This window comes from Schistocerca gregaria, chromosome 7, assembly GCF_023897955.1.
Source record: "Schistocerca gregaria isolate iqSchGreg1 chromosome 7, iqSchGreg1.2, whole genome shotgun sequence".
Lineage (NCBI taxonomy): Eukaryota > Metazoa > Arthropoda > Insecta > Orthoptera > Acrididae > Schistocerca > Schistocerca gregaria.
In genome coordinates, this window is record NC_064926.1 from 346,266,633 (window position 1) to 346,290,581 (window position 23,949).

Sequence of the window (23,949 nt, forward strand, 5' to 3'; positions counted from 1 at the left end):
TTTTCATCAGAAGGCGGTTCGACGAAGCTCCACGATTTGCAGTTATCGGGTAGACCATCCGCAGCTCTCGCACCTGATTTGTTGCAGCGAGATGATGATGGCATTCGCCATTAAGGGACGCCATTCGTGGAAGACATTTTGAGGAAGATGAGGAGGTGATTCTCTGAGTGAGCGCTGGCTCCGCCACTAGGACAAGGATTGGCACCGTCAGGGCAAACACGCCCTTGTTTGGCGCTGGAGGAACGCCATATAACGGGGTGGAGATTACGTGGAAAAATAGGGTGTATAGGTGAAGCATAATTCTTTCGTGTGTGTAATTCCCATTATTTTCAATAAAGAGTTGTTGAAGAAAAAACATGCGGTGCATTACTCTCTGGGCGACCCTTGTACTTGCAAAAGAAATAAATGAAAGCTCACTGACAATGCTACGACAGTGGTTAAACATATTTGGGTTCAAACAAACGAAATCGTGTTCTTTCAAAAGAACGGTCCCTCCAGATCATTAGTTATCTTTCTCCGCTAATGCGTCGGCTTTCAAGGCGCACCGCCATGGTTTTATCGCCACAGATCAACGCCTGTAGTAAACTAGAATCAGCTCACCTGCATACTGGCCGTAGTCACAGCGCAGGCGATGTCGGCCACCGTGACCTGGTCTCCAGCCACCCATCCAGTGGGCTCCAGGTACTTCTCCAGGGTCCCCAGTGCCTCGTATATTGCAGCTTTCTTGTCCGGTTCCACGTCAGTTTTTCCCAGGAACATCAAAGGGGCCTGCAAAACACGATATGATGGCATTTGAGAAAATCTTGGCCGGCCCATGTGACCGAGCGGTTCTAGGCGGTTCCGGAACCGCGCTGCTCCTACGGTCGCAGGCTCGAATCCTGCCTCGGGCATAGCTGTGTGTGATGTCCTTAGGTTAGTTAGGTTGAAGTAGTTCTAAGTGTACGGAACTCATGACCTCAGATGTTAAGTCCAATAGTGCTTAGAGCCAACCATCTGAACCATCATCACGAACTTCCGACGAATAGAAGTGGAGGTGCTGAAAAAATAATATATAGAGATCTGTATGCAGGAGGACCTGGTTCGAAAGATCGAGGCTGAATTTAGAAGCAATAGTCATGTTAACCTACTGTTTTTGCTATTAATATTCTTGTAAATCAGTCATTTACGAAGCAGGGGTTTCGCGTGGATCTGTAGTTGACTGGTTTTCGTTTTGTAAAGACATCTACGGGGAATGCATACAGTTTAGGGGATAATTTGGGGGGGGGGGGAGGCAGGGGTTACAGTTAAAGTAGACGAGTCACATTTTGGAAGGAGAAAGTACGAAAGGGGGAATGAGGTTGCTGGGCTTTGGGTTTTTGGAGTAGTGATTTCTGCGTTAAGAAATACAGAATACTGTGTTTGGCAAAACAGGGGAAGAGTTAGTAATTTCTTTGACGTAACATCAAAAATCTACCGACAGGTTATTGTGAATCCACTTCTGACAACTGAACTATTGACTTGATAACTATGATGTCTGGTGATGCGTTTGCACGGTAAATCACTTTGAAATAACGTGTCTTAAAAACTTTGTGCAGCAAACGACTGGTTATGCCATTCCACTTGAAGTTTTCTTATTTATATAACAGCTACATGTGTAAACATTTTACTGAAACTAAGCGCTCGAATGCTACGCTGTTTACAGCGTAACACTCTGCTTTTAATTCATCGTGCAACTTCTCTAATTGTATGTGTAACTTTTCTGTGTACATCTATTATGCCGAAGGTTCCCAATAATATGGTTAAACCGGTTCATTTCGTATTGTATCAGTTTCTTCTCCTGTTTTCGCAGTTCTTCCTTTGTAGTACAACGCACTCCAGTTCTCAAAAGTCACAGTTTCAAACATTTCCTCCATAATTCTGAAGAAATTTTTGTCATCAATGTATTTCTTTAGTTGAAAAAAAAAACTTCTGTGTTTATTTTTATGGGTACATTAGTTTACATCTTGCGTAAACTTAGTTCCTTAAGAACATAATTATTTTAAATAGTTTTTTATTTCATCTAGCCTCCAGGTGAGATAGTGTATTCATGTTCCTGTTTTGCCGTAATGGTATTACCTTGTAAATTTCTACAAATGTTTTATTAGTCTGCACGAATCGAAAAATGTTAATATGAACGTTTTGTATGAAAAGTTTTTATTTGTATGCTACCATGCCCGGAGTTAACTGCCCAAATCATTCGAAAGAGTCTTCAGCGAAACGGTTGAAATATTTTTTTTTATCTTGTCTGGCTCTCACGGAATTGTGGAATCTTTTTTTTAGAAAAAATTTAAATACACACATCAAAAACAGTTTTGCACCACCCCAGTTCCCAGAACTCCTGAAGATAGACGTTGACTGTAGATATTGTATCACAGACGCAGTCTCTTTGACTGTTCAGAGATGTCATTAAACCGGCCAAATCATGTAAACAACGATGTATGAACAGCGCCTATTAGACGGAGGGGGTCCGACAGCCGATCAGTTCCAGTCATTCCACCAGGAAGGAGGTACAGGCTCGTGTTGTCTGTAGTTAAAACATGCTTAGACGACCAATACCGCGGTTCGATCGCGTCCACATTGTTACTTTGTGCCAGGAAGGGCTTTCAAGAAGGGATGTGTCCAAGCGTCTCGGAGTGAAACAAAGCGACGTTGTTCGGACATGGAGGAGATACAGAGAGACAGGAACTGTCCATGACATACCTCACTCAGGATGCCCAAGCGTTGCTAATGCAGTGGACGACCGCTACCTACAGATTATGGCTCGGAGGAACCCTGACAGCAACGCCACCATGTTGAATAATGCTTTTCCTGCAGTCAAAGGACGTCGTGTTACGACTCAAACTTCACTCCCGACGTCCACGGCGAGGTCCATATTTGCAACCACAATACCATGCAGCGCCGTACAGATGGGCCCAACAACATGCCAAATGGACCGCTCAGGATTAGCATCACGTTCTCTTCACCAATGAGTGTCGCATATGCCTTCAACCAGACAATTGTCGGAGATGTGTTTGGAGGCAACCCGGTTAAGCTGAACGCCTTAGACACACTGTCCAGTGAGTGCAGCAAGGCGGAGGTCCCCTGTTGTTTTGGGATGGCATTATGTTGGGTCGACGTACGCCGCTGGTGGTCATGCAAGGAGCCGTAACGGCTGTGCGAAACGTGAATACCATCCTCCGACCGACAGTGCAACCAAATCGGTAGCATATTGGGGAGACATTCTTCATGGACGACAACTCGCGGTCCAATCATGCATATTTTGTGAATGAATTCCTTCAGAATAACGACATAGCTAGAATAGAGCAGCCAGCATGTTATCCAGACATGAACCCTATCGAACATGCTTGGGATAGATTGAAAGGGCTGTTTATGGACAACGTGAGCCACCAACCGCTCTCAGGAATCTACGACGAATCGCCGTTGAGGAGTGGGACACTCTGGATTAACTGTGCCTTGATGAACTTGTGGATAGTATGCCACGACGAATACAGGCATGCATCAATGCAAGAGGACGCGCTACTGAGTATTAGAGGAACCGGTGTGTACAGCAGACTGGACCACCACCTCTGAAGGTCTCGCTGTATTATGATACAACATGCAATTTGTGATTTTCATGAGCAATAAAAAGCGTGGAAATGATGTTTCTGTTGATCTTTATTCCAATTTTCTGTACAGGTTCCGGAACTCTCAGAACCGAGGTGATGCAAAAGGTTTATTGATGGGTGTTATTTACAACGCAAGAACACCTAATGTGGTTAAATTGTCGCCAAGTATAAAGTTTGTGTTGAAAATAACACCAAGCTACACGAAAGTATATACAGTGGAGAGCCAAAGAAACTGCTACACATGCCTAATATCGCGTAGGGGCCCCGCGAGCACTAATGTTTGAAGTAGTGTTTGACACCATTAATCCTGCAGTACTCTCCATAAATCCGTAAGAGTAAGAGAGGGTGGAGATCTTTTGTGAATAGCACGTTGCAAGGCATCCCAGATATGCTCAATAATGTTCATATCTGGGAAGTTTGGTCACCAGCAGAAGTGTTTAAACTCAGAAGGCTGTTCCTGGAGCCACTCTGTAGCAATTCTGGATATGTGGGGTGTCCCATTGTCCTGCTGGAATTTGTCTAAGTCTCTCAGAATGCACAATGGACTTGAATGGATGCAGATGATCAGACATGATGCTTACGTTCATCAATAAAGAGCCTCCACCAGCTAGAACAGTCTCCTGCTGACATGCAGGGTACATGGATTCATGAGGGTGTCTCCATACCCGTACACGCCCATGCGCCCGATACAATTTAAAAAGACCCGTCCGACAAGGGAAGATGTTTCCAGTCCTCAACAGTCCAATATCGATGTTGACGGGTCCAAGCGCGGCGTAAAGCTTTATCTCGCGTAGTCATCAAGGGTACACGGGTGGGCCTCCGGCTCCGAAAGTCTATATCGATGATGTTCCGTTGAATGGCTCGTACGTTGACACTTGTTGATGGCCCAGCATTGAAATCTGTAGCAATTTGCGGAAGGGTTGCATTTCTCTCACTTCGAATGATTCTCTTCAGTCGTCGTTGGTCCCGTTCTTGCAGAATCTTTTTCCGGCAGCAGCGACGTCGGTGATTTGATATTTTACCGGATTCCTGATACTAACAGTACACCCGTGAAATGGACGCACGGGAAAATCCCCACATCATCACTACCTCGGAGGTGGTGTGTCCTGTCGCTCGTGCGCCGACTATAACACCGCGTTCAAACTCACTTAAATCTTGATAACCTGCCATTGTAGCAGCAGCCCGCATCTCGTGGTCGTGCGGTAGCGTTCTCGCTTCCCACGCCCGGGTTCCCGGGTTCGAGTCCCGAAGGGGTCAGGGATTTTCTATGCCTCGTGATGGCTGGGTGTTGTGTGATGTCCTTAGGTTAGTTAGGTTTAAGTAGTTCTAAGTTCTAGGGGACTGATGACCATAGATGTTAAGTCCCATAGTGCTCCGAACAATTTGAACCATTTTTATTGTAGCAGCAGTAACCGATCTATATGGCTATATTTGAATACGCATGCCTATTGCAGTTTCTTTTGCGCATCAGTGTATATTGGACCAAAGTTATTTAACATAAATGGTGAGGAATTTTGGTTTGGCAGCTATTTACCATAAGGAGAATGATATAATATCTATTTTTTCTTGTTACACTGAACTTCCCTCTGTCCAATACTTAGAGGCTACGGTTGCGCATTTTCTGGAGCAATTTCTTTGTGAATGAGTCATATACATTCTCGTCCTACTTTATATTATCCCTGATACCTTTCGGAGTCGAGTAATGCTCTTTTGACAACATTTTCCTCAAACTTTATGTCATTTTGACGTCACGTGCAATACTGACGACCGCATGATCAGCTATCGAATTTGTTACGAGGGAGAACAAGAATATTGTTGCTCCTCCATTCATTCTCAGCAGTTTAGCCTGTCCTCTTAGGTTCTTGCCTAACCGAACACTCGGAAGGCGGCACATACTCCGAAATGTCCGCAACTCGTAGTCTACTGGCTAGCGTTGCTGCCTCTGGACCTCGGGGTCCCGGTTTCGGGATTTTCTCTGATCGGGGACTGGGTGTTTGTGTTGTCCTCATCATTTCATCATCATTCGTAAACGTGGCGAGATTGGGCCGTGTAGGGACTGGGACTTTGTACGGGCCCTGATAACCGCACAGTTCAGCGCCCCACAAATCAAACATCATCATATTCGGAAATTACAGCCGTATATTTCTGGAAGGAAGAATATGAATTTTATTGTTGCTCGATTCAGTCGCAGCAATTTAAGCTGTCCTATTAGGTTCCCGCCTAACCAAATGCTCGGAAATCGCGAAATATTTATTTCACCCTTCGTTCTAAGATCAGACTGAATGTAAATAACATACAACGTTGCAGAACATACTTGTATTGCATTCATAAGAAAGTAGCAGGGCATGTTAAGAACGCTAACACGAAAAAAAGAAAGAAAAGAATGCATGCAATGGGATGCGAACCAATAACTTTCGATTCCAGCAACCACGCGATGTTTATCCCCGTCTTGGTTATTATATTTTATCTTGAAGGCTTGTATCGTTGATACGTCCTAAAGTGACATTTAATGATATTGGTGAAGTGTTTGCGATAAATTTTCAATGATGCGTTACATTGAAACGGCATGCTGCAAATTATAAAACTGGTGTGTTTCACTATTAATTTGTAAATTATTGCTGACAATAAATCACTCTTAAGAGAGCACTCTTATATGAACGCGTTAATCGTTGGTAAATCATTACATGACATTTTATTGTAGCAATAATTGTAAGATATCGTTCCAAGGATGACGTGTTTTTATAAATCTCCGGTACTCGCACATGAAATCTTGAGACATGTTGGTATCGAATGCAAAGGAAAGCAGATAGCCGATCATGCGATCGTCAATATTGTGTGTGCCGTCAAAATGACGTCTCGTTTGCGGGCATTGTAGCGAAAGGAGTGTTACCCTTCATAGTAGTTAATGTTGCTCATCATTTTGTTACATGGAATCGTGAGCGGCTGAAACATGGAGGTAAAATAAGAAGGGAGGTGTCATTACGTCACGAGCTTGAAGCTGATGTCCAGTATCTTAACTAGCCCAAAACATTAGGTTCACTGCAGTGAATATTTTCCGCGACGTCACTGAGACGTGCCCGTACGAAGTTTGGACAGTGTTGAATGCATTGATTGTGTCGGGACGTGGCTGTTTCATCAAAAATGCCAGCTTGCGTTGTTTACGCGCGTACTAATCGATCCTATCATAATCTAAAGCTTAAAGGAATCACATTTAATTCTTAAGTGGATCAATTCATGCAATATTTTCTTTTGTATACATGAATTATTGTTGAAATGTTTACTTTTATTATAGTGGCTTTATTTCTGTCATCTGACTTTAGATTTTCCTTACTTTATTCAGTGTCCATTCTTTACTTTCCTGTGTTTTGTTTGCCTTCCAAATTGCAAATGCTCCGATATCCGAGCTACACTGTATCAACGGTCTCGTCCCCGAAAACGACACGGCTAAGTAACAGCCGATTGTTGGGGCACCATCTGATGCCCTAAATACCTGTCTTCTATAATTATTCAAATTGTTATAATTGTTCACATTTCCTCTCCTTTCAAAAAGGATTCTGGCTAGAACAGCCGGAAACAGCTGTCATGTGCGCGTGAGTTTCGTGTGTATGATTGCGTGAATCTATATGTGTGCTGTGCTTCCTTTCTGAAGAAGGCTTTGGCTGAAAATTTATGCGAACACACTTTTCGTCGTGACTGCCTTGTGCTCGGCGTATGAGTAGCAATATATCCATTTCATAGTTTATTTATTCACTCATGAAGTTTGCTGTAAATCTGTTGTACTTCAACAGGAACAATGATGTAAATAATTACAATACCAGAAGAAAAAATGAGATTCATTACGCCATATTTAGGTAGTCTGTAGCACGAACAGGGGTTCACAATGATTCAACCAAAAGTTTTGATTACTGACCCATTGATGTAACACGCCTGATACATAGCAAAGTAAAATTTAAAACTAAACAGAAAACGTTCCTCTTCGACAACACCTATTCCACGGAAGATTATCTAGTACTGTAAGGTGTAAGTGGTGATGGGTAGGAATTACTGACTAGCGCCTGTCTGTCTTAAATTAAAGAACTTAAAAACTAATAAATGATCAGCATGGAGGCATACTTATAAAAAAATGGATGTCAATATAATTATAACGAATCGCTCCATATAATTATAATTTAACGTGCAAATGATACATGGAACATGAACTAACAATTCGTATATCACAAAGCATGAATAGACGTATGTTCCTTGAAAACCTCAAAATGAAATTCAAAAGTAAAATCGAGCAGTGGATCCAAGTAGATGTACATTCAAATTGTGCTATGTCTGGTTAGTCCTGAAAAACTGACAGTTACTGGCGAGAAATATTCAGGGAAAAGAAGCAAATAAGCTAATGTTGGAAAGTTAGGCCAACGTCTTATAGAAGTTAGGCTACCATGGCTAATGATGTCACATACATGTTAAAGCAAAATATCTATTTTAATGTGGTCTTAAGCGTTTAGAGTCTTTATACGACCCACAAAATGGAAACTACTGAAAATCAAAAATGTTTTATTTGCAGCAGTTAGCTACAACTTCCAGCTACTTATCTACATAGTCGCCGCTCCGACTTAGACATCTGTCGCTGCGTTGTAGGAACTTTCCAATACCCTCATCATAGAAGGCAACCGCTAGTGCTGTCAACCAATTCTCTACACTGGTCTGCAGCTCGCTGTCTGTGCCTATATGTTGTCTTCATAGCCAGCGGTTTATGTGAACAGAGATGAAACTCAGAGAGAGCCAATTGCAGGTTGTATTGTGGTGATCAAACACTTCCCATCGCAAACGCTGCAAGAGCATCTTCATTGCCCCTTCAGAATGCGATTGAAAATTGTCTTGAAGAAGAAAATGCAAGACAGTTATGTACTGTGGGCTGCATAGCTTCAAGTGATAATTCTCTCTGGGCCCTCGTATGACACTACTTTCTAGCCGTCTTTATGTGCTCAGAAATGAAAAGAGCGACGCCACGCGATCGGCGGGCGTACTAGAGACACTGCTCAACACATCTGTGAAAAGCATTGGGTTTTCACATTGGTTTCCATTTCGCGAGCGATCGGAAGTTACTTTCCTAATAGCCCTCTTCAAAATAAATGTACCTTAGTGGCATTCTCGGACTTATTTCAAATAGATTGGCTACTCGCAATTCGTCTTATAATCAGAGGTTGCTTGTTATCATCTTCCAAAACTCTAATGTGCTGCTTGAACAGCTTCGAGGGACACGTTAACGAGAGAATCACAGAAAACAGGTTGGAGGAAACCTCACTCGCCGGCGCATTAAAATAATCCAGGAAGGAGTTAAATTGCACAATTTTGAGTGAGATGGCATGACCAACTATACAGTACGTCACCTATACCGTTTTCTAAGGACTCTTCGCTAAAATGAGAAACTTTCACGGAGGCTTTACACCACGACGGTATCTTTGCAGGGTTCTAATCACCAGTGAGGGGTTTCAGGTGGATATGGCATACCAAAAGAAACTTGTGGGTTCTCTTCGTCTCCGAAATGAGACCGCTATCAAGGCTATAGTTGGTGGTGTAAGGTATTAGCATCATGACTCAGAGGATGTCCGCTATGCACGAAGGTAAATATCCGTTAAATGTTGCTCGTAATCGAGGCTGAACGAGTCTTAAAAATAACTATCCTAACTGCAGCAACTACGTCAAAACAATAACAAAGCTGACAAAAATATCTACTTCACGCAATACTGTCGGCTAATGAACGAACGATTTCAGCCAATTCACGTTTAGACAGCCCATGAACTAAATTATAGTTAACACAGTGTAGTGTCCCATCCATCAGCTGACAGTGATGAGCTTGCGAGCAAATTCTCAGGAAGAGCGCATATTGTCAATCTCTCTCTCTCTCTCTCTCTCTTTCTCTATTCATCCATCCATCCCCCGCCAGCTAATTCTATTGCTCATGATGTATAATCAGATATTAGAGTCATACAGTATAGGCTTTCACAGCCGATACTGGCTTCACTTGAAACTTCCGGGCCGTGGTCGATGTACAAAACTTCCCCCTAACGTTTCATCTCCGACAGCGGGAGACGTCTTCAGACGTAAAGCGGCGAACTGAGACCAGAATTCGAGGGAACACCGAATATATACGCTGCGTAGAGGGCACCACAGTCCATCACATTACGTCGACAAAGTTCATTATATCTGATATTGCCAACTTTTTCGATTGAAAGTAATCGATCGTCATTCTTACGGTTGTAACGTTGAAATCCAAATTTTATCTAATTTACCACTTTACCTTTTTCTGTTAAAATTGTTACGGTGTTTATAAATCCCTGTAGCTCTTCTACAAATGCGAGCATGATAATGCGATGTTTTCTATATGACGCTCATCTCAAATGATTTTATTTCATGATCACCCTCTTGGTAAACATGTTTCGCTACGGCTGATTTATCCGTATCTCCCAGGCGGCAATTCCTTTTGTGTTCAATCAGACTGGAGTTAACACTTCTTTTCGTGATACCAAAATAAGCCAGTCCACAAGTACGTCGACCAAGGCCTATAAGCTGGAAAGCTTCGAGTGGAGTTGTTACAATGGCGTAATTCGAAACGTTTTTAGTTGTGCAATTGCGTATTGAAAGTGATTGCAAAGATACTCACAGCAGTGGCTGCCAGACGAGGGAACAGCGTGGTGGCGTCGAAGTAAAGTCGTTGGTCCACGACCACCCTCTTGGCAGGATCCTTCGGGTACAGAGAGTCGTCCTTCCCGTACTTGGACACCAGGTACGTGGCGATTGCGTGGCTGCCGCAAGTGAAGGCGTCGTTAGCACCAAGAGATTAGAACTGGCAAGTAGAAATGCATTGCGGTTCGGGATGGAGTATGAATGTTGGGAATTTTTGGAACTGTCCCTAAGCTGATACAGAAGGATACTTCTCTAAAATTTAATTTAATCAGGCACAGCTTCAGCACATACTATTCTATCATTGATGAAATTTTTAATGGACTTGCCAATTTAAGCACATATATGTATTTTTCTTGCTTTATTTAGAATAAATGAAAAAAAAACATCATTACAGTAATTCGTTTCTGACAGCTAGTGTGGCAGTGTGTTAATTGACAGCAACGTTACAATCATACTGCCTAAACACAAAAATGAACGTGACGTGATGCTCAGTGAATACCATCTTTACGCGAGTATGATGCGTATGGGTCTTGGTCCTTCGGCACAAGCAGAACAAAAAAAATGGTTCCAATGGCTCTGAGCACTATGGGACTTAACATCTGTGGTCATCAGTCCCCTAGAACTTAGAACTACTTAAACCTAACTAACCTAAGGACATCACACATCCATGCCCGAGGCAGGATTCGAACCGTAGCACAAGCAGAACAAATTTTTATTATTTTGAGCCAAATCTAATGGAGTCCTCCGGTGGTAATACCAACAGAATTCCGATTTTATCTTGTATGTGCATTGAAGGATAGTGATGGAGTTCCTTTGGCGGTAGGGTCATCAAAAAAACAAAAACAAAAAAAAGGTTCAAATGGCTCTGAGCACTATGGGACTTAACTGCTGAGGTCTTCAGTCCCCTAGAACTTAGAACTACTTAAACCTAACTAACCTAAGGACATCAAACACATCCATGCCCGAGGCAGGATTCGAACCTGCGATCGTAGCGGTCGCGCGGCTCCAGACTGTAGCGCCTAGCACCGCTCGGCCACTCCGGCCGGCGGTCAGGTCATCGACACTACATGTTGCAGAAGAACTGAGATGAGTCGATCCCCACCGACAGGATGGTTCCTCATTGAAATCATCATTCAGTACTCGTATCAGATATTCTGGTGGCTTTTCGTTTATCGTTTTAAGTATTTTTGTTCATTCGTGTTGCGTTTGGTTTTCAGCGGCGATGTTGGTGATGAGAGGAATTTGGCATGCTGGTTGTTGTATGTTGTTTCTGAGTGCTTTAGTGGTCATATGGCAGACTACGGAACTAAAGGCCTCGTATTCGACTTGCAGTCAGTCACAGGATTTTCATCTAATGGGTATCCTTGTTTTGTCATCTGGCAATGTTTGCTAATGTGAAAAATGGCGAGTTGCACTGTTTTGCCGCGCGGGATTATCCGAGCGGTCTTAGGCGCTGCAGTCATGGACTGTGCGGTTGATCCCGGCGGAGGTTCGAGTCCTCCTTCGGGCATGGGTGTGTGTGTTTGTCCTTAGGATAATTTAGGTTTACTAGTGTGTAAGCTTAGGGACTGATGACCTTAGCAGTTAAGTCCCATAAGATTTCACACACATTTGAACATTTTACGCTGTTTTCCAGAATAAACGTTAAACTTTAGGTCCCCCTATAATCGGTTTGATAAGTCACTTCAGAGGCCTGAATAAAGGCAACCCTTACCACTTCCAATAGGACCATGCTCAGTAAAGCACTATGGTGTTCGTACCAGCCTTCGGTTGATAATGCCTTTACTTTCTTCTACTTTTCTTGTGGTGGAGGTATGTTTCGATGGCCTCTGTATTTCGCGTAACTTTTTTTTCCTTTTTACCTGAGTGGAAGTAGTGGTTGATGTTTTGTATGACTTTATACGCAACTGTATGGAGATGTAGGCTAGAGAATGGTATGGCAACTGTTGTCGTAGGAAAGCTGGGCAGAAGCATAAGTAATTAGCGAACAAATTAACACAACAAAGAGAAGATTTACTTTTATTTCTTCAAGTGTACAAAGACTCATTACAAATAATGTAGCAAGATATAGAGTCTAGCTATCACAATGTCAACAAGGAGGAGACTGGCTGTACTAACCACAGATGATGGTGTCATAGTGATGAGGCTCCAACAGCAAGTGGAGAGAGTTGCTGGCTGTCCTATACCACAGTGACTGACAGCACTGGTGAGATGGAGCCGCTGGCGGCGTGGCACAGCACGCGTGCGCCATTGGGTCTCTCAGACCCCGCACGGCCCTTATCAGCATCAGACAGAAACTTGCAATTCCATTGCAGACTGATGGCCGTGCGGTCGTGCTGATGCATGATACCGCAGTTGTCTTGCAAGTAGGCTCACAGGGGCATGTATTTGTGTTTATACTGCTAGTCTGTCAGAGTGAACATGGCGACTGCGACAACTAGCTTATTTATATATGTAGAGTCTGTTCTTTTGAATATGCCCAAAAGAACAAACACCAGATAAATAATTAAGACGCAGACGCCCATTGATCACTTCTGTGCAGATGTACACCACCCTCTAACTCTTATGGAAACCGGAGTAATGTTGCGAATAATGAGGATAATCAGTAACGGCAGCTACGTCTGCAGTTTGTGAATAAGCTGGGAATTTTTGGCCTGACGGGAGACGTGCTAGCGTAGTCCGTTGAGTTGTAATGACTCATGAGTCCGGACGGCGCTGTGGTCAGCGCATCTGCCTAGTAACCAGGAGACATGGGTTTGAATCACACTCTGGCACACATTTTTAACTTTCCCAATCAATTTACATCAGTGCCCACTGGCAGCTAATGTCATTAATTTCTTTCTGTCTTGAACTGTTTTATTAACACAGACGCAAAGAATTTTGCCAATGTAGGCAGCTTCAGCGACTTGTACAATTTTTATACCACAACACAAGGTTCTATTTATTTTCATCGCTTGTAGTTTCTTCTTCTCATTAATTATTGTGCAGTATCGATTCCATAATGCGTGATTACCGGAGCAACTGTCGCAGAATTCTGGAAGGGCTTCATTGGTTGCTTTGTCACATGTGCCACACCTAGCCTGCCCACTGCGTGCAACAGCTGTGTACCCATATCGTTGATACTTAAAACACCATAGCGGTTTGGAAAGTATGGCCCCACTTTCAGTCCAAAGAATTCTGCCTTAATATACTCAGGCATATTCGGCGAGTAAAAAATTGTAATACAACCATCATTCTTTGGAACGTCGCCATTAATGTGGTTCACCATATTTTGTTTATCTGTTACTCCCCATACAATTCGATCAACATTTCCTTCGTCATTATATTCTTAAGATCGTGGAAGGAGACAAACCTTTCCTTCAGTGAAGGGAAGTATACTGTTCTGTCACAATAGAGAATCCATTTGATAGAGTCCATAACGAAAGTTTGTCCTGAAATGCGGCAAAAAATCCAAAGAGTCTGTAACACCAGTAATCGATAGATCTACGTGTACTCCTTGTAAGTTCCCTGCTGACGTTGTACATAGACTTACTAAATAAAAACTAGACCGCGCATTGGCGCTAGTGTCGCGTCTCCACATTGAACGCGACGGAAGCCGCTATTTGCAGGGAAACAGCCCGTAAACATGGTTCGTTCGTGTGGTGCTTTTAATTTTAACAATATAATGGAAGCAAAGACGAAGACGGAAACAATGTTACATTTCACAGGTCAGTCATTTCTGGTTGTTCGTTACTTTCTATTACTTGTATATAGTATTTTCATGGAGAAACAATACATCATGAGCGTTTGTTTCTGTTTAGATTTCCCCTTACAAATGATTTTCTAAATCGGAAATGGATTGTTGCTATTGAGACAGAACTTCCAACCGACAGCAAATCATTTGCTCTGCTCTCTTTATTTTGAAGAGAATTGTTACGTGGAAAATTATGTAAATAGACGTCAACTGAAGGACAGTATTTGGATTTCTAACTTATTTGAAAAAGGTATACTGTTTGCAAAGCCAATTAATGCAAATGATAAATGTAGGTGGCAGCAGATTGTTCTATAGCCTAACCTGATGTATATATTTACACCTTATACTGTATCTGCTACAAAAATTGCAAGCTACATAGGGAAAAAGTTGCAGTGTTAGATTACAGTCAAAGGTACTTTGTTGCATGTCAAGTACTTATATTGTATTTGCATATAAATTACTAAAATGCTAACAGCGTTAATGTACTAACTGAATGAAGAAGTAGGCACATGATAGGTATTTAGATTTTTAGTCAAATATATATTAAGTATGAATCAGAGGTATGTCGAATAATTGCGTTTAGATACTTAACATGTGTTGCCAGGTGGTGATTATACTTCGTAAACGGTCAAATATTTGATCAAATGTTGCAAACTCAACCACTTCCACTAATTTGCGGATGAAATTCCTACGGTATTTATAGTGATACGGGGTATTATAATTAATCATACCAAAATTGGAGTGTAGACAATACTCTGCTAAACAAAAGTAAGCGTGCAAAACATACACAGTAGTCAGCAAAAATTAAACAGGACCTGACAGGAAAATTATGTGAATTAAACAACAATCGTACTGTCTGCTACTTTAAAAGTTTCATGTAATTATCTAATGCAAATAGCTCCATGTAAACTCGCTCCACCTTTTCAGGGAAGAGCCTTACATTTTTAAATATCGCGTCTGTATGCAAACGTATTTCGTAAATGAGGAAACTTCATTCATTTCAGTATACTTTTAAAATAGACTCGAATACTCAGTATTTTTTAAAACAAACATGTGCTTAATTTGTGCTTCAATTTGCTCTTGTTGCGTCTCATATACTTCAAATCACAACCCCAGTACTAGGATTCATCCCTGCAAATTGCGGCGATCAGCTGCTTCAATTGGGGGACAGTTGCCTCGCTTCTCCGCTACGGCGTGGTAGGGGCTTGACGTTGTACACTAGTGTATCTGCATAGTCAAGATCTTTGCTTATGTAATATGTAATAATTATATTATTATTTTGGCGTTTTAAGAAATTGTATTGTAACTGTACCTCTAGTTTTATATGTAATACTCTGTGAATGAGATGATTTAAAAAAAAAAAAACTGTTTATTTTACTGGATCATACGTAGGGCAGCTGCACGTAAAACTTTTAGTAAAGCCTTGCCGTTACATAAGTAGTTTGGCGGGACTGGGGGTCAATTCTAGTGTCCGATTCCACCCGTCGTCTTTGACCAACGACGTAATGTGTGATGTTATTGTGTTTGTGCCATCGACTGTAGTTATGAACGTTAAATGATTCCTCTGGATTTCTTCGTTACGTGCGTATATTAAAAATTCGATGTCCATTGTTAGTTCATATAGTAATTTGTTTTCAGTATCTTTTGTTGATTTATAAGATCTTGATTTCTCACGCAATTACTATTCATTATGGATGAGGCAATTGTGTTTATAGAGAGAATTCTCCTTGAGGAAACGACTGACTGTAGCTCAACTATCAGATTTTTGCAATCATTGGGCATTCATGCAGAATTTTGCAAGTGCAGTGTTTGTGGAAATTATATGGTTTTGACAAAGGGTCCATCATCACGTACATCCGACGAGTGCATGTGGAGGTGCAGAAAAAATAATATATGGAGATCTATACGCAATGGGACCTGGTTCGATAGATCGAGGCTGAATTTAGAAGAAATAATCACGTTAACCTGCTATTTTTTGCTATCAATATTCTTGTAAATCTGTCATCCACGAAGCAGGAATTTCGTGTGGCACTGTAGTTGACTGGTTTTCATTTTGCAGAGGAGTCTTGAGGGGAATTTATAAAGTATAGGGGGTCATAGGGGGCGGGGGAGGGGGATAGATTACAGTTGAAGTAGATGAGTCACATTTTGGAAAGAGAAAGTACGAAAGGGGGAATGAGGCTGTTCGGCTTTGGGTTTTTGGAGTAGTAGTTTCTGGAGGGCATTGCGGTGATGTTATAGTTAGTGTCGTACCAAATCGTACAAAGGACATGTTGACATCTTTAATAGAGGAATATGTTGAAGTAGGTTACCTAGTCATGTCGGATAGGTTTGCTTCGTACAAGGGGTTGGGTGAAAGGGGTTGTCATTATTTGGTCGCGAATCATAACATTCAGTTTAAGGAGTACAAGACGGGGGCATGTACCAGTTCTATTGAGGGGGTATTGAGAGGCTATAAAATCTGTTGTTGGGCGGGGAAAGAGAAAGATTTCAGTGTTGCAAAGCCATTTGGATGAATACTGTTGGAGGAAGAGTATTCCTAAAGGTTGCTGTGTCTTGTCCGGTGGGCTCATGTGATTGACTTGTGATATCATTTTTTTATTATTTTAAAATTTTGCGTATGGGTGAGGGCGCGTGGTAGGGAAGAACTGATTTGGGTGGTGTCTCTTTCGTGCTGGGCAGTTTGTGTTTCTTATTAATTTTTTGATTGGATTTTGCTTATTTCGTTATAGTTTCACCTCCTAACATTATTATTTCTCGCTATGTCCTTATTTTCTGTTTTGGCAGCCTCGATCTCTCACTCCTTCGGAAGTTGATATGTGGGAAGTTTCGTTTTATGTAGCCACTTTTATGTTTTCATTTTCGATGTTTTTGCTACATTGTTCTTAATTTTACTTTCATTCCTGATGTATCAGTTTCACTGAATATTATTTTGGAGCTATTGCAGCTGATGTGACTTTCGTGTAATAAAGTTATCGGTTCCAAGGTTTGCTTATTTTTGAGTTTTATTTTATTTTTTATTTTTTGAGGGTGCAGTAATGTTTGCAAAGATTTTTATTTTTTGAAAGTCTAGTCGTATTCTCTCGTTCTCTAGCAAGATCGTTTTTTTATGCAGGTTTCTCATGTGTTATAATATTTTTGCGCTTGTCATTGCTCTTTATCCTACCGCAAAACAGCAATATTGGAATCGGTAACTAGAAATAACCTCCTATACAGGTTCAATACTTACATTCTTTTTTCAGTACATGTGGAATATATAATACAATACCTGCACTCGTAATTGCTCTCTGAAGTTTTGCGCAAAAGTTAGTAATATTGGAATAGCTAACTAGAATTGACCTGTAGACGAGGTCCATTCCTGTTACCGATTCAAACTATTCAATAGTTTATTCATTAGATCCTTTCTTCTATTCGATGGTTCATTAAATGGATTGGTTTTTCTGGGTATAGTGAAGCAGGGGATACAGGCCGTCGGCTTTGACCAATGACATCATACATTACTCATAGATAATAATGTCTTCAGTTCTGTGTTCTGGATAAGCGCTATCATTGTACACTGTTGTTGTTGTTGTTGTGGTCTTCAGTCATGAGACTGGTTTGATGCAGCTCTCCATGCTACTCTATCCTGTGCAAGCTTCTTCATCTCCCAGTACCTACTGCAACCTACGTTCCTCACTGCCCTCCAATACTAAACTGGTGATGTCGTACCAACCGATCCCTTCTTCTAGTCAAGTTGTGCCACAAATTACTCTTCTCCCCAATTCTATTCAACACTTCCTCATTAGTTATGTGATCTACCCATCTAATCTTCAGCATTCTTCTGTAGCACCACATTTCGAAAGCTTCTATTCTCTTCTTGTCCAAAATATTTATCGTCCATGTTTCACTTCCATACATGTCTACACTCCATATAAATACTTTCAGAAACGACTTCCTGACACTTAAATCTATACTCGATGTTAACAAATTTCTCTTCTTCAGAAATACTTTCCTTGCCATTGCCAGTCTACATTTTATATCCTCTCTAATTCGACCATCATCAGTTATTTTGCTCCCCAAATAGCAAAACTCCTTTACTTCTTTAAGTGTCTCATTTCCTAATCTAATTCCCTCAGCATCACCCGATTTAATTTGACTACATTCCATTATCCTCGTTTTGCTTTTGCTGATGTTCATCTTATATCCTCCTTTCAAGACACTATCCATTCCGTGCAACTGCAGTTCCAAGTCCTTTGCTGCCTCTGACAGAAATACAATGTCATCAGTGAACCTCAATGTTTTTATTTCTTCTCCATGGATTTTAATACCTACTCCAAATTTTTATTTTGTTTCCCTTACTGCTTGCTCAATATACAAATTGAATGACATTTGGGACAGGCTACAACCCTGTCTCACTCCATTCCCAACCAGTGCTTCCCTTTCGTACCCCTCGACTCTTATAACTGCCATCTGGTTTCTGTAAATAGCTTTACGTTCCCTGTATTTTACCCCTGCCACCTTTAGAATTTGAAAGAGAGTATTCCAGTCAACATTGTCAAAAGCTTTCTCTAAGTCTACAAATTCTAGAAACGTAGGTTTGCCTTTCCTTAATCTAGCTTCTAAGGTAAGTCGTAGGGTCAGTATTGCCTCACGTGTTCCGATATTTCTACGGAATCCAAACTGATCGTCCCCGAGGTCGGCTTCTACTAGTTTTCCATTCGTCTGTAAGGAATTCGTGTTAGTATTTTGCAGCCATGACTTATTAAACTGATAGTTCTGTAATTTTCACATCTGTCAACACCTGCTTTCTTTGGGATTGGAATTATTATATTCTTCTTGAAGGCTGAGGGGATTTCGCCTGTCACATACATCTTGCTCACCAGATCGTAGAGTTTTGTCAGGACTGGCTCTCCCAAGTAGTTCTAATGGAATGTTGTCTACGCCCGGGGCATTGTTTCGACTCAGGTCTTTCAGTGCTCTGTCAAACTCTTTACGCAGTATCATATCTCCTATTTCATCTTCATCTACATCCTCTTCCATTTCCATAATATTGTCCTCAAGTACATCGCCCTTGTATAGACCCTCTATATACTCCTTCCACCTTTCTGCTTTCCCTTCTTTGCTTAGAACTGGGTTTCCATCTGAGCTCTTGATATTCATACAAATGGTTCTCTTTTCTCCAAAGGTCTCTTTAATTTTCCTGTGGGCAGTATCTATCTGACCCCTAGTGAGATAAGCCTCTACATCCTTACATTTGTCCTCTAGCCATCCCTGCTTAGCCATTTTGCGCCTCCTGTCGATTTCATTTTTGAGACGTTTGTATTCCTTTTTGCCTGCCTCATTTACTGCATTTTTATATTTTCTCGTTTCATCAATTAAATTCAATATTTCTTCTGTTACACAATGATTTCTACTAGCCCTCGTCTTTTTTCCTACTTCATCCCCTGCTGCCTTCACTACTTCAGCCCTCAAAGCTACCCATTCCTCTTTTACTGTATTTCTTTCCCCCATTCCTGTCAATTGTTCCCCTATGCTCTCCCTGAAACTCTGTACAACCTGTTGTTCTTTCAGTTTATCCAGGTCCCATATCCTTAAATTCACACCTTTTTGCAGTTTCTTCAGTTTTAATCTACAGTTCATAACCAATAGATTGTGGTCAGAGTCCACATCTGCCCCTGGAAATGTCTTACAATTTAAGACCTGTTTCCTAAATCTCTGTCTTAGCATTATATAATCTATCTGAAACCTGGCAGTATCTCCAGGCTTCTTCCATGTATACAGTCTTCTTTTATGATTCTTGAACCAAGTACATTATAATAATTGAATGTGATTTTAAAAGAGATCGCTACATATTGCTCAAAATATTCTTCGTGTGCATTTATTTAAATAATTGTTTGTTTGCAATTCATTCGATACCTAATTCCATTCTTAGTGATATTGTGGTAACTTGGACTATTAGTTTCTTATTTCAGTACAATTTTTAGTATCTCATTTTCGTTTGTAGGTATGCATTTATGTGTTCCGATTAACCTGGATGATCTGAGATACGCTATGGGCTTAGACATGTTGGCCACGATTGGTTTTTTACAAATGTGTGGTCTCGTTGCCGATAATGTTCGATGTTGTAAGTGCGGCGAACATATGCGCCTCACAAGTGTATCTCGTTGCTGTACTCACGACTTATTCGTATGGCGCTGCAGCAAAGATCGGTTGTGGCGATCCATTAGGCGAGGGACGTGGTTCGAAAAATTCAAGCTCGCCTTGAAAGGCATTCTGAAAATCTCGAATTGTTGGTGTTTGAGATATCCTATGTGCCTGTGTGTCCATGAATGTCGTGTGAGTAAGCTTACAGTTGTGGAGTGGTACTCGTTTTGTAGGGAAGTTTATGGGGAACACATGAAATATAGGGGGCCATTTGGGGGAAAAGGGGGGGGGGGGTGTTGCGGTCGAAATTGAAGAGCCGCATTTTGGCAAAAGGAAGTACAACAGGGGGGAACCTCCGGTGGGATTATGTGTTTGGGGGCTGTAGTTCCAGGTCAAGACTGTGACGATGTAGAGTTTAAAGTACACTACTGTCATTAAAATTGCTACACCACGAAGATGACGTGCTACAGACGCGAAATTTAACCGACAGGAAGAAGATGCTGTGATATGCCAATGATTAGCTTTTCAGAGCATTCACTTACAACGTGCTGACATGAGTAAAGTTTCCAATCGATTTCTCATACACAAACAGCAGTTGACCGGCGTTGCCTGGTGAAACGTTGTGATGCCTCGTGTAAGGAGGAGAAATGCGTACCATCACGTTTCCGACTTTGATGAAGGTCAGATTGTAGCCTATCGCGATTGAGGTTTATCGTATCGCGACCTTGTTGCTCTCGTTGGCCGAGATTTAATGACTGTTTGCAGAATATGGAATCGGTGGGTTCAGGAGGGTAATACGGAACGCCGTGCTGGATCCCAACGGCCTCATATCACTAGCAGTCGAGATGACAGGCATCTTATCCGCATGGCTGTAACGGATCGTGCAGCCACGTCTCGATCCCTGAGTCGACAGATGGGGACGTTTTCAAGACGACAACCATCTGCACGAACAGTTCGACGACGTTTGCAACACCATGGACTATCAGCTCGGGGACCATGGCTACTGTTATCCTTGACGTTGCATCACAGACAGGAGCACCTGTGATGGTGTCTTCAACGACGAACCTGGGTGCACGAATGGCAAAACGTCATTTTTTCGAATTAATCCAGGCTCATTATGGTCGCATCCGTGTTTTCGGACATCGCAGTGAACGCACATTGGAAGCGTGTGATCGTCATCGCCATACTGGCGTATCACCCGGCGTGATGGTATGGGGTGCCATTGGTTACACGTCTCGGTCACCTCTTGTTCGCAATGACCGCACTTTGAACAGTGGGCGTTACATTTCAGATGTGTTACGACCCGTGGCTCTACCCTTCATTTGATCCCTGCGATACCCTACATTTCAGCAGGATAATGCACGACCGCATGTTGTAGGTCCTGTACGGGGCCTTTCTGGATACAGAAAGTGTTCGACTGCTGCTCTGGCCAGCACGTTCTCCAGATCTCTCACCAATTGTAAACGTCTGTCCCATGGTGGCCGAGCAACTGGCTCGTCACAATACGCCAGTCACTACTCTTGATGAACTGTGGTATCGTGTTGAAGTTGCATGGGCTGTTGTACCTGTGCACGCCATCCAAGCTGTGTTTGACTCAATGCCCAGGCGTATCAAGGCCGTTATTACGGCCAGAGGTGGTTGTCCTGGGTACTGATTTCTCAGGATCTATGCACCCAAATTGCGTGAAAATGTAATCACATGTGAGTTCTAGTATAATATATTTGTCAAATGAATACCCGTTTATCATCTGCATTTCTTCTTGGTGTAGCAATTTTAATGGCCAGTAGTGTAGTACCCGTTCGAAGGAAGTTTTGGTCAGCTTAATTCAAGATCACGGTGCAGAGGGTTCCATTGTAATTTCAGATGGTTTTTCTTCATATAGGGATTTAGAGGAATGAGGTTATCACCATCTCGTAGTTAATCACAATATTGAGTTCAGATCATTATCGACAGGGGTTTGTCCAAATAGCATAGAGGGTTATTGGTCAGCTGTGAAATCTCTTGTAGGGATGGGGAAACGCCACGTTGCCACACTTCAACGTCACTTAGACGAATATTCATGGAGGCGTAGTATTCCCCAAACATATTGCCCGTTTAAACGTGTTGGGCAGATGTACCGTCCGAAGTATGTTAGCTAATTTCACATTAGCATGGAGATGGGGGGTGAATGTGTGTGCGTGTGCGTGTGTGTGTGTGTGTGTGTGTGTGTGCGTATGCGTGTGCGTGTGTGTGTGCGTGTGTGTGCGTGTGTGTGCTTTCGTGATGTTTTGTTTGTTGTGTATGTGGGTATGTAATTTTTGTTGATGTCTTTCTAGGTGAGCTTCGGTTCTTTTAAGACGTTTCCGTGTGGTAAGTTCAGTTTTCCATTTCTTTTCTTTTACTAAATTTGACTATTTTGACGTATTTCATTGTTGTATTACACCATTACGTATGTTTGTGTACTCCAGTACGTAATAGAAATTTCGCAGTTGTCTTTCTTCTTTCTTTTGCCAGAACTAGTATCAGTACGTTTTTTTCCAATCTTTACTAGCAATATTAAAGGCGAAACGCCCGACACAACTAAAATTTGGATCCTGTCCTTCAGTTGACCTTTACACTGCCACTACCTACTCGAAAAGAACGATATATGAAACATTGATGAGATTTACCTATATATGTCAACTGGAGAGCAGAATAAAAATGTTGCGTATAGTTATACAGATCATCTAAAGAATGGGATACTATTGTCACTGCTATGATCAAAACTCTAACGTTCGGTCGGTACTATTAGCATGGAAAGCGAAGAAAGAAACTATACCCCATAGTGAAGTACAGGATACAAATTGTATATGTGACGTCTTACTGCCTCTTCGCGTAGTTCAACTGAGGTACAGGTTTCAAATGTAACGTACGTCCATTTCCAAGTTTTCGTTAGAAGTGTTCATATATATAGGTGAACGGAAGTACGGGATACAAATATTACGTACGTAGTTCCTTCTGCCATCGGTAGTACTACTATCTCCGTAAGAACAGACTATTAGTGGTAGCGGAGGCGAACGAAACAACACATGTAAAATTTGTATCCCGTGCTTCTGTTGACCTATATAGTTCAACTGAGCAATAGGATATTAATGCTAACGACTGCGAAGAAATCGACGTACGCTAAACTTGTATCCCTTACTGCAGTTAACCAATACAGTTCGAATGAGGTTCGAGATACAGCCCATATATATGTGACGCGAGGTATTCTATGCTAACAATATTTCTATCCATTTTCCCCCTTCATTTTCGACAGAAATAATACGATACAAGCGTGCGATATTCTTAACGTGAAAATACTACTTGCCTTGATATATGTCAACTATGTTTTTTGTCTTTCGCATTCCTTTGTTTCTGAACAGGCTTGTCATCTCTTTCATCTGTATAATAAATGCCCGCTGGCCAATTCTGACGTCATTGGTCAAAGCCGGCGGATTGTATCCTGTGCTTCACTAGACCCGTTTTTTTTCTAGCAGGTGTATCAAATTTAATAGGATTTTTCCGCTAGTAATTGTTCTCTGATTCGCTGCAAAACAGTTACAAACAATCCACCTATCGCTATTTCATTAATTAGATCGTTTTCCCAGGTTCTGTGTTAAATATAATACCATTTCTGCACTCGCAGTTCCTCTCTGAACTTCTACAGTAGAGTTAACAATATTGGAATCGGTAACTAGAATTGACGTCTTATATAGTTTTAATTTCTCCCCGCCCGAAACCCCAACTTCCCTGCGTTTCTCCCGTTTGAATGAATAATCAGTAATAAAACTAACG

At 41.7% G+C, this 23,949-nt stretch overlaps 1 protein-coding gene across 1 annotated transcript in view; it reads right to left on the reverse strand.

Moving 5' to 3' along the window:
• The window catches only part of LOC126281407 (glutathione S-transferase D7-like), an 89,592-nt gene that overhangs the window by 4,771 nt on the left and 60,872 nt on the right, over positions 1-23,949 (reverse strand). Inside the window, exons 4-5 of the mRNA XM_049980345.1 lie at positions 10,279-10,420; positions 601-768 (exon numbers count right to left, since the gene is read on the reverse strand). Coding sequence (XP_049836302.1) covers positions 601-768; positions 10,279-10,420 — 310 coding nt within the window. The remainder of the gene's footprint in view (positions 1-600; positions 769-10,278; positions 10,421-23,949) is intronic.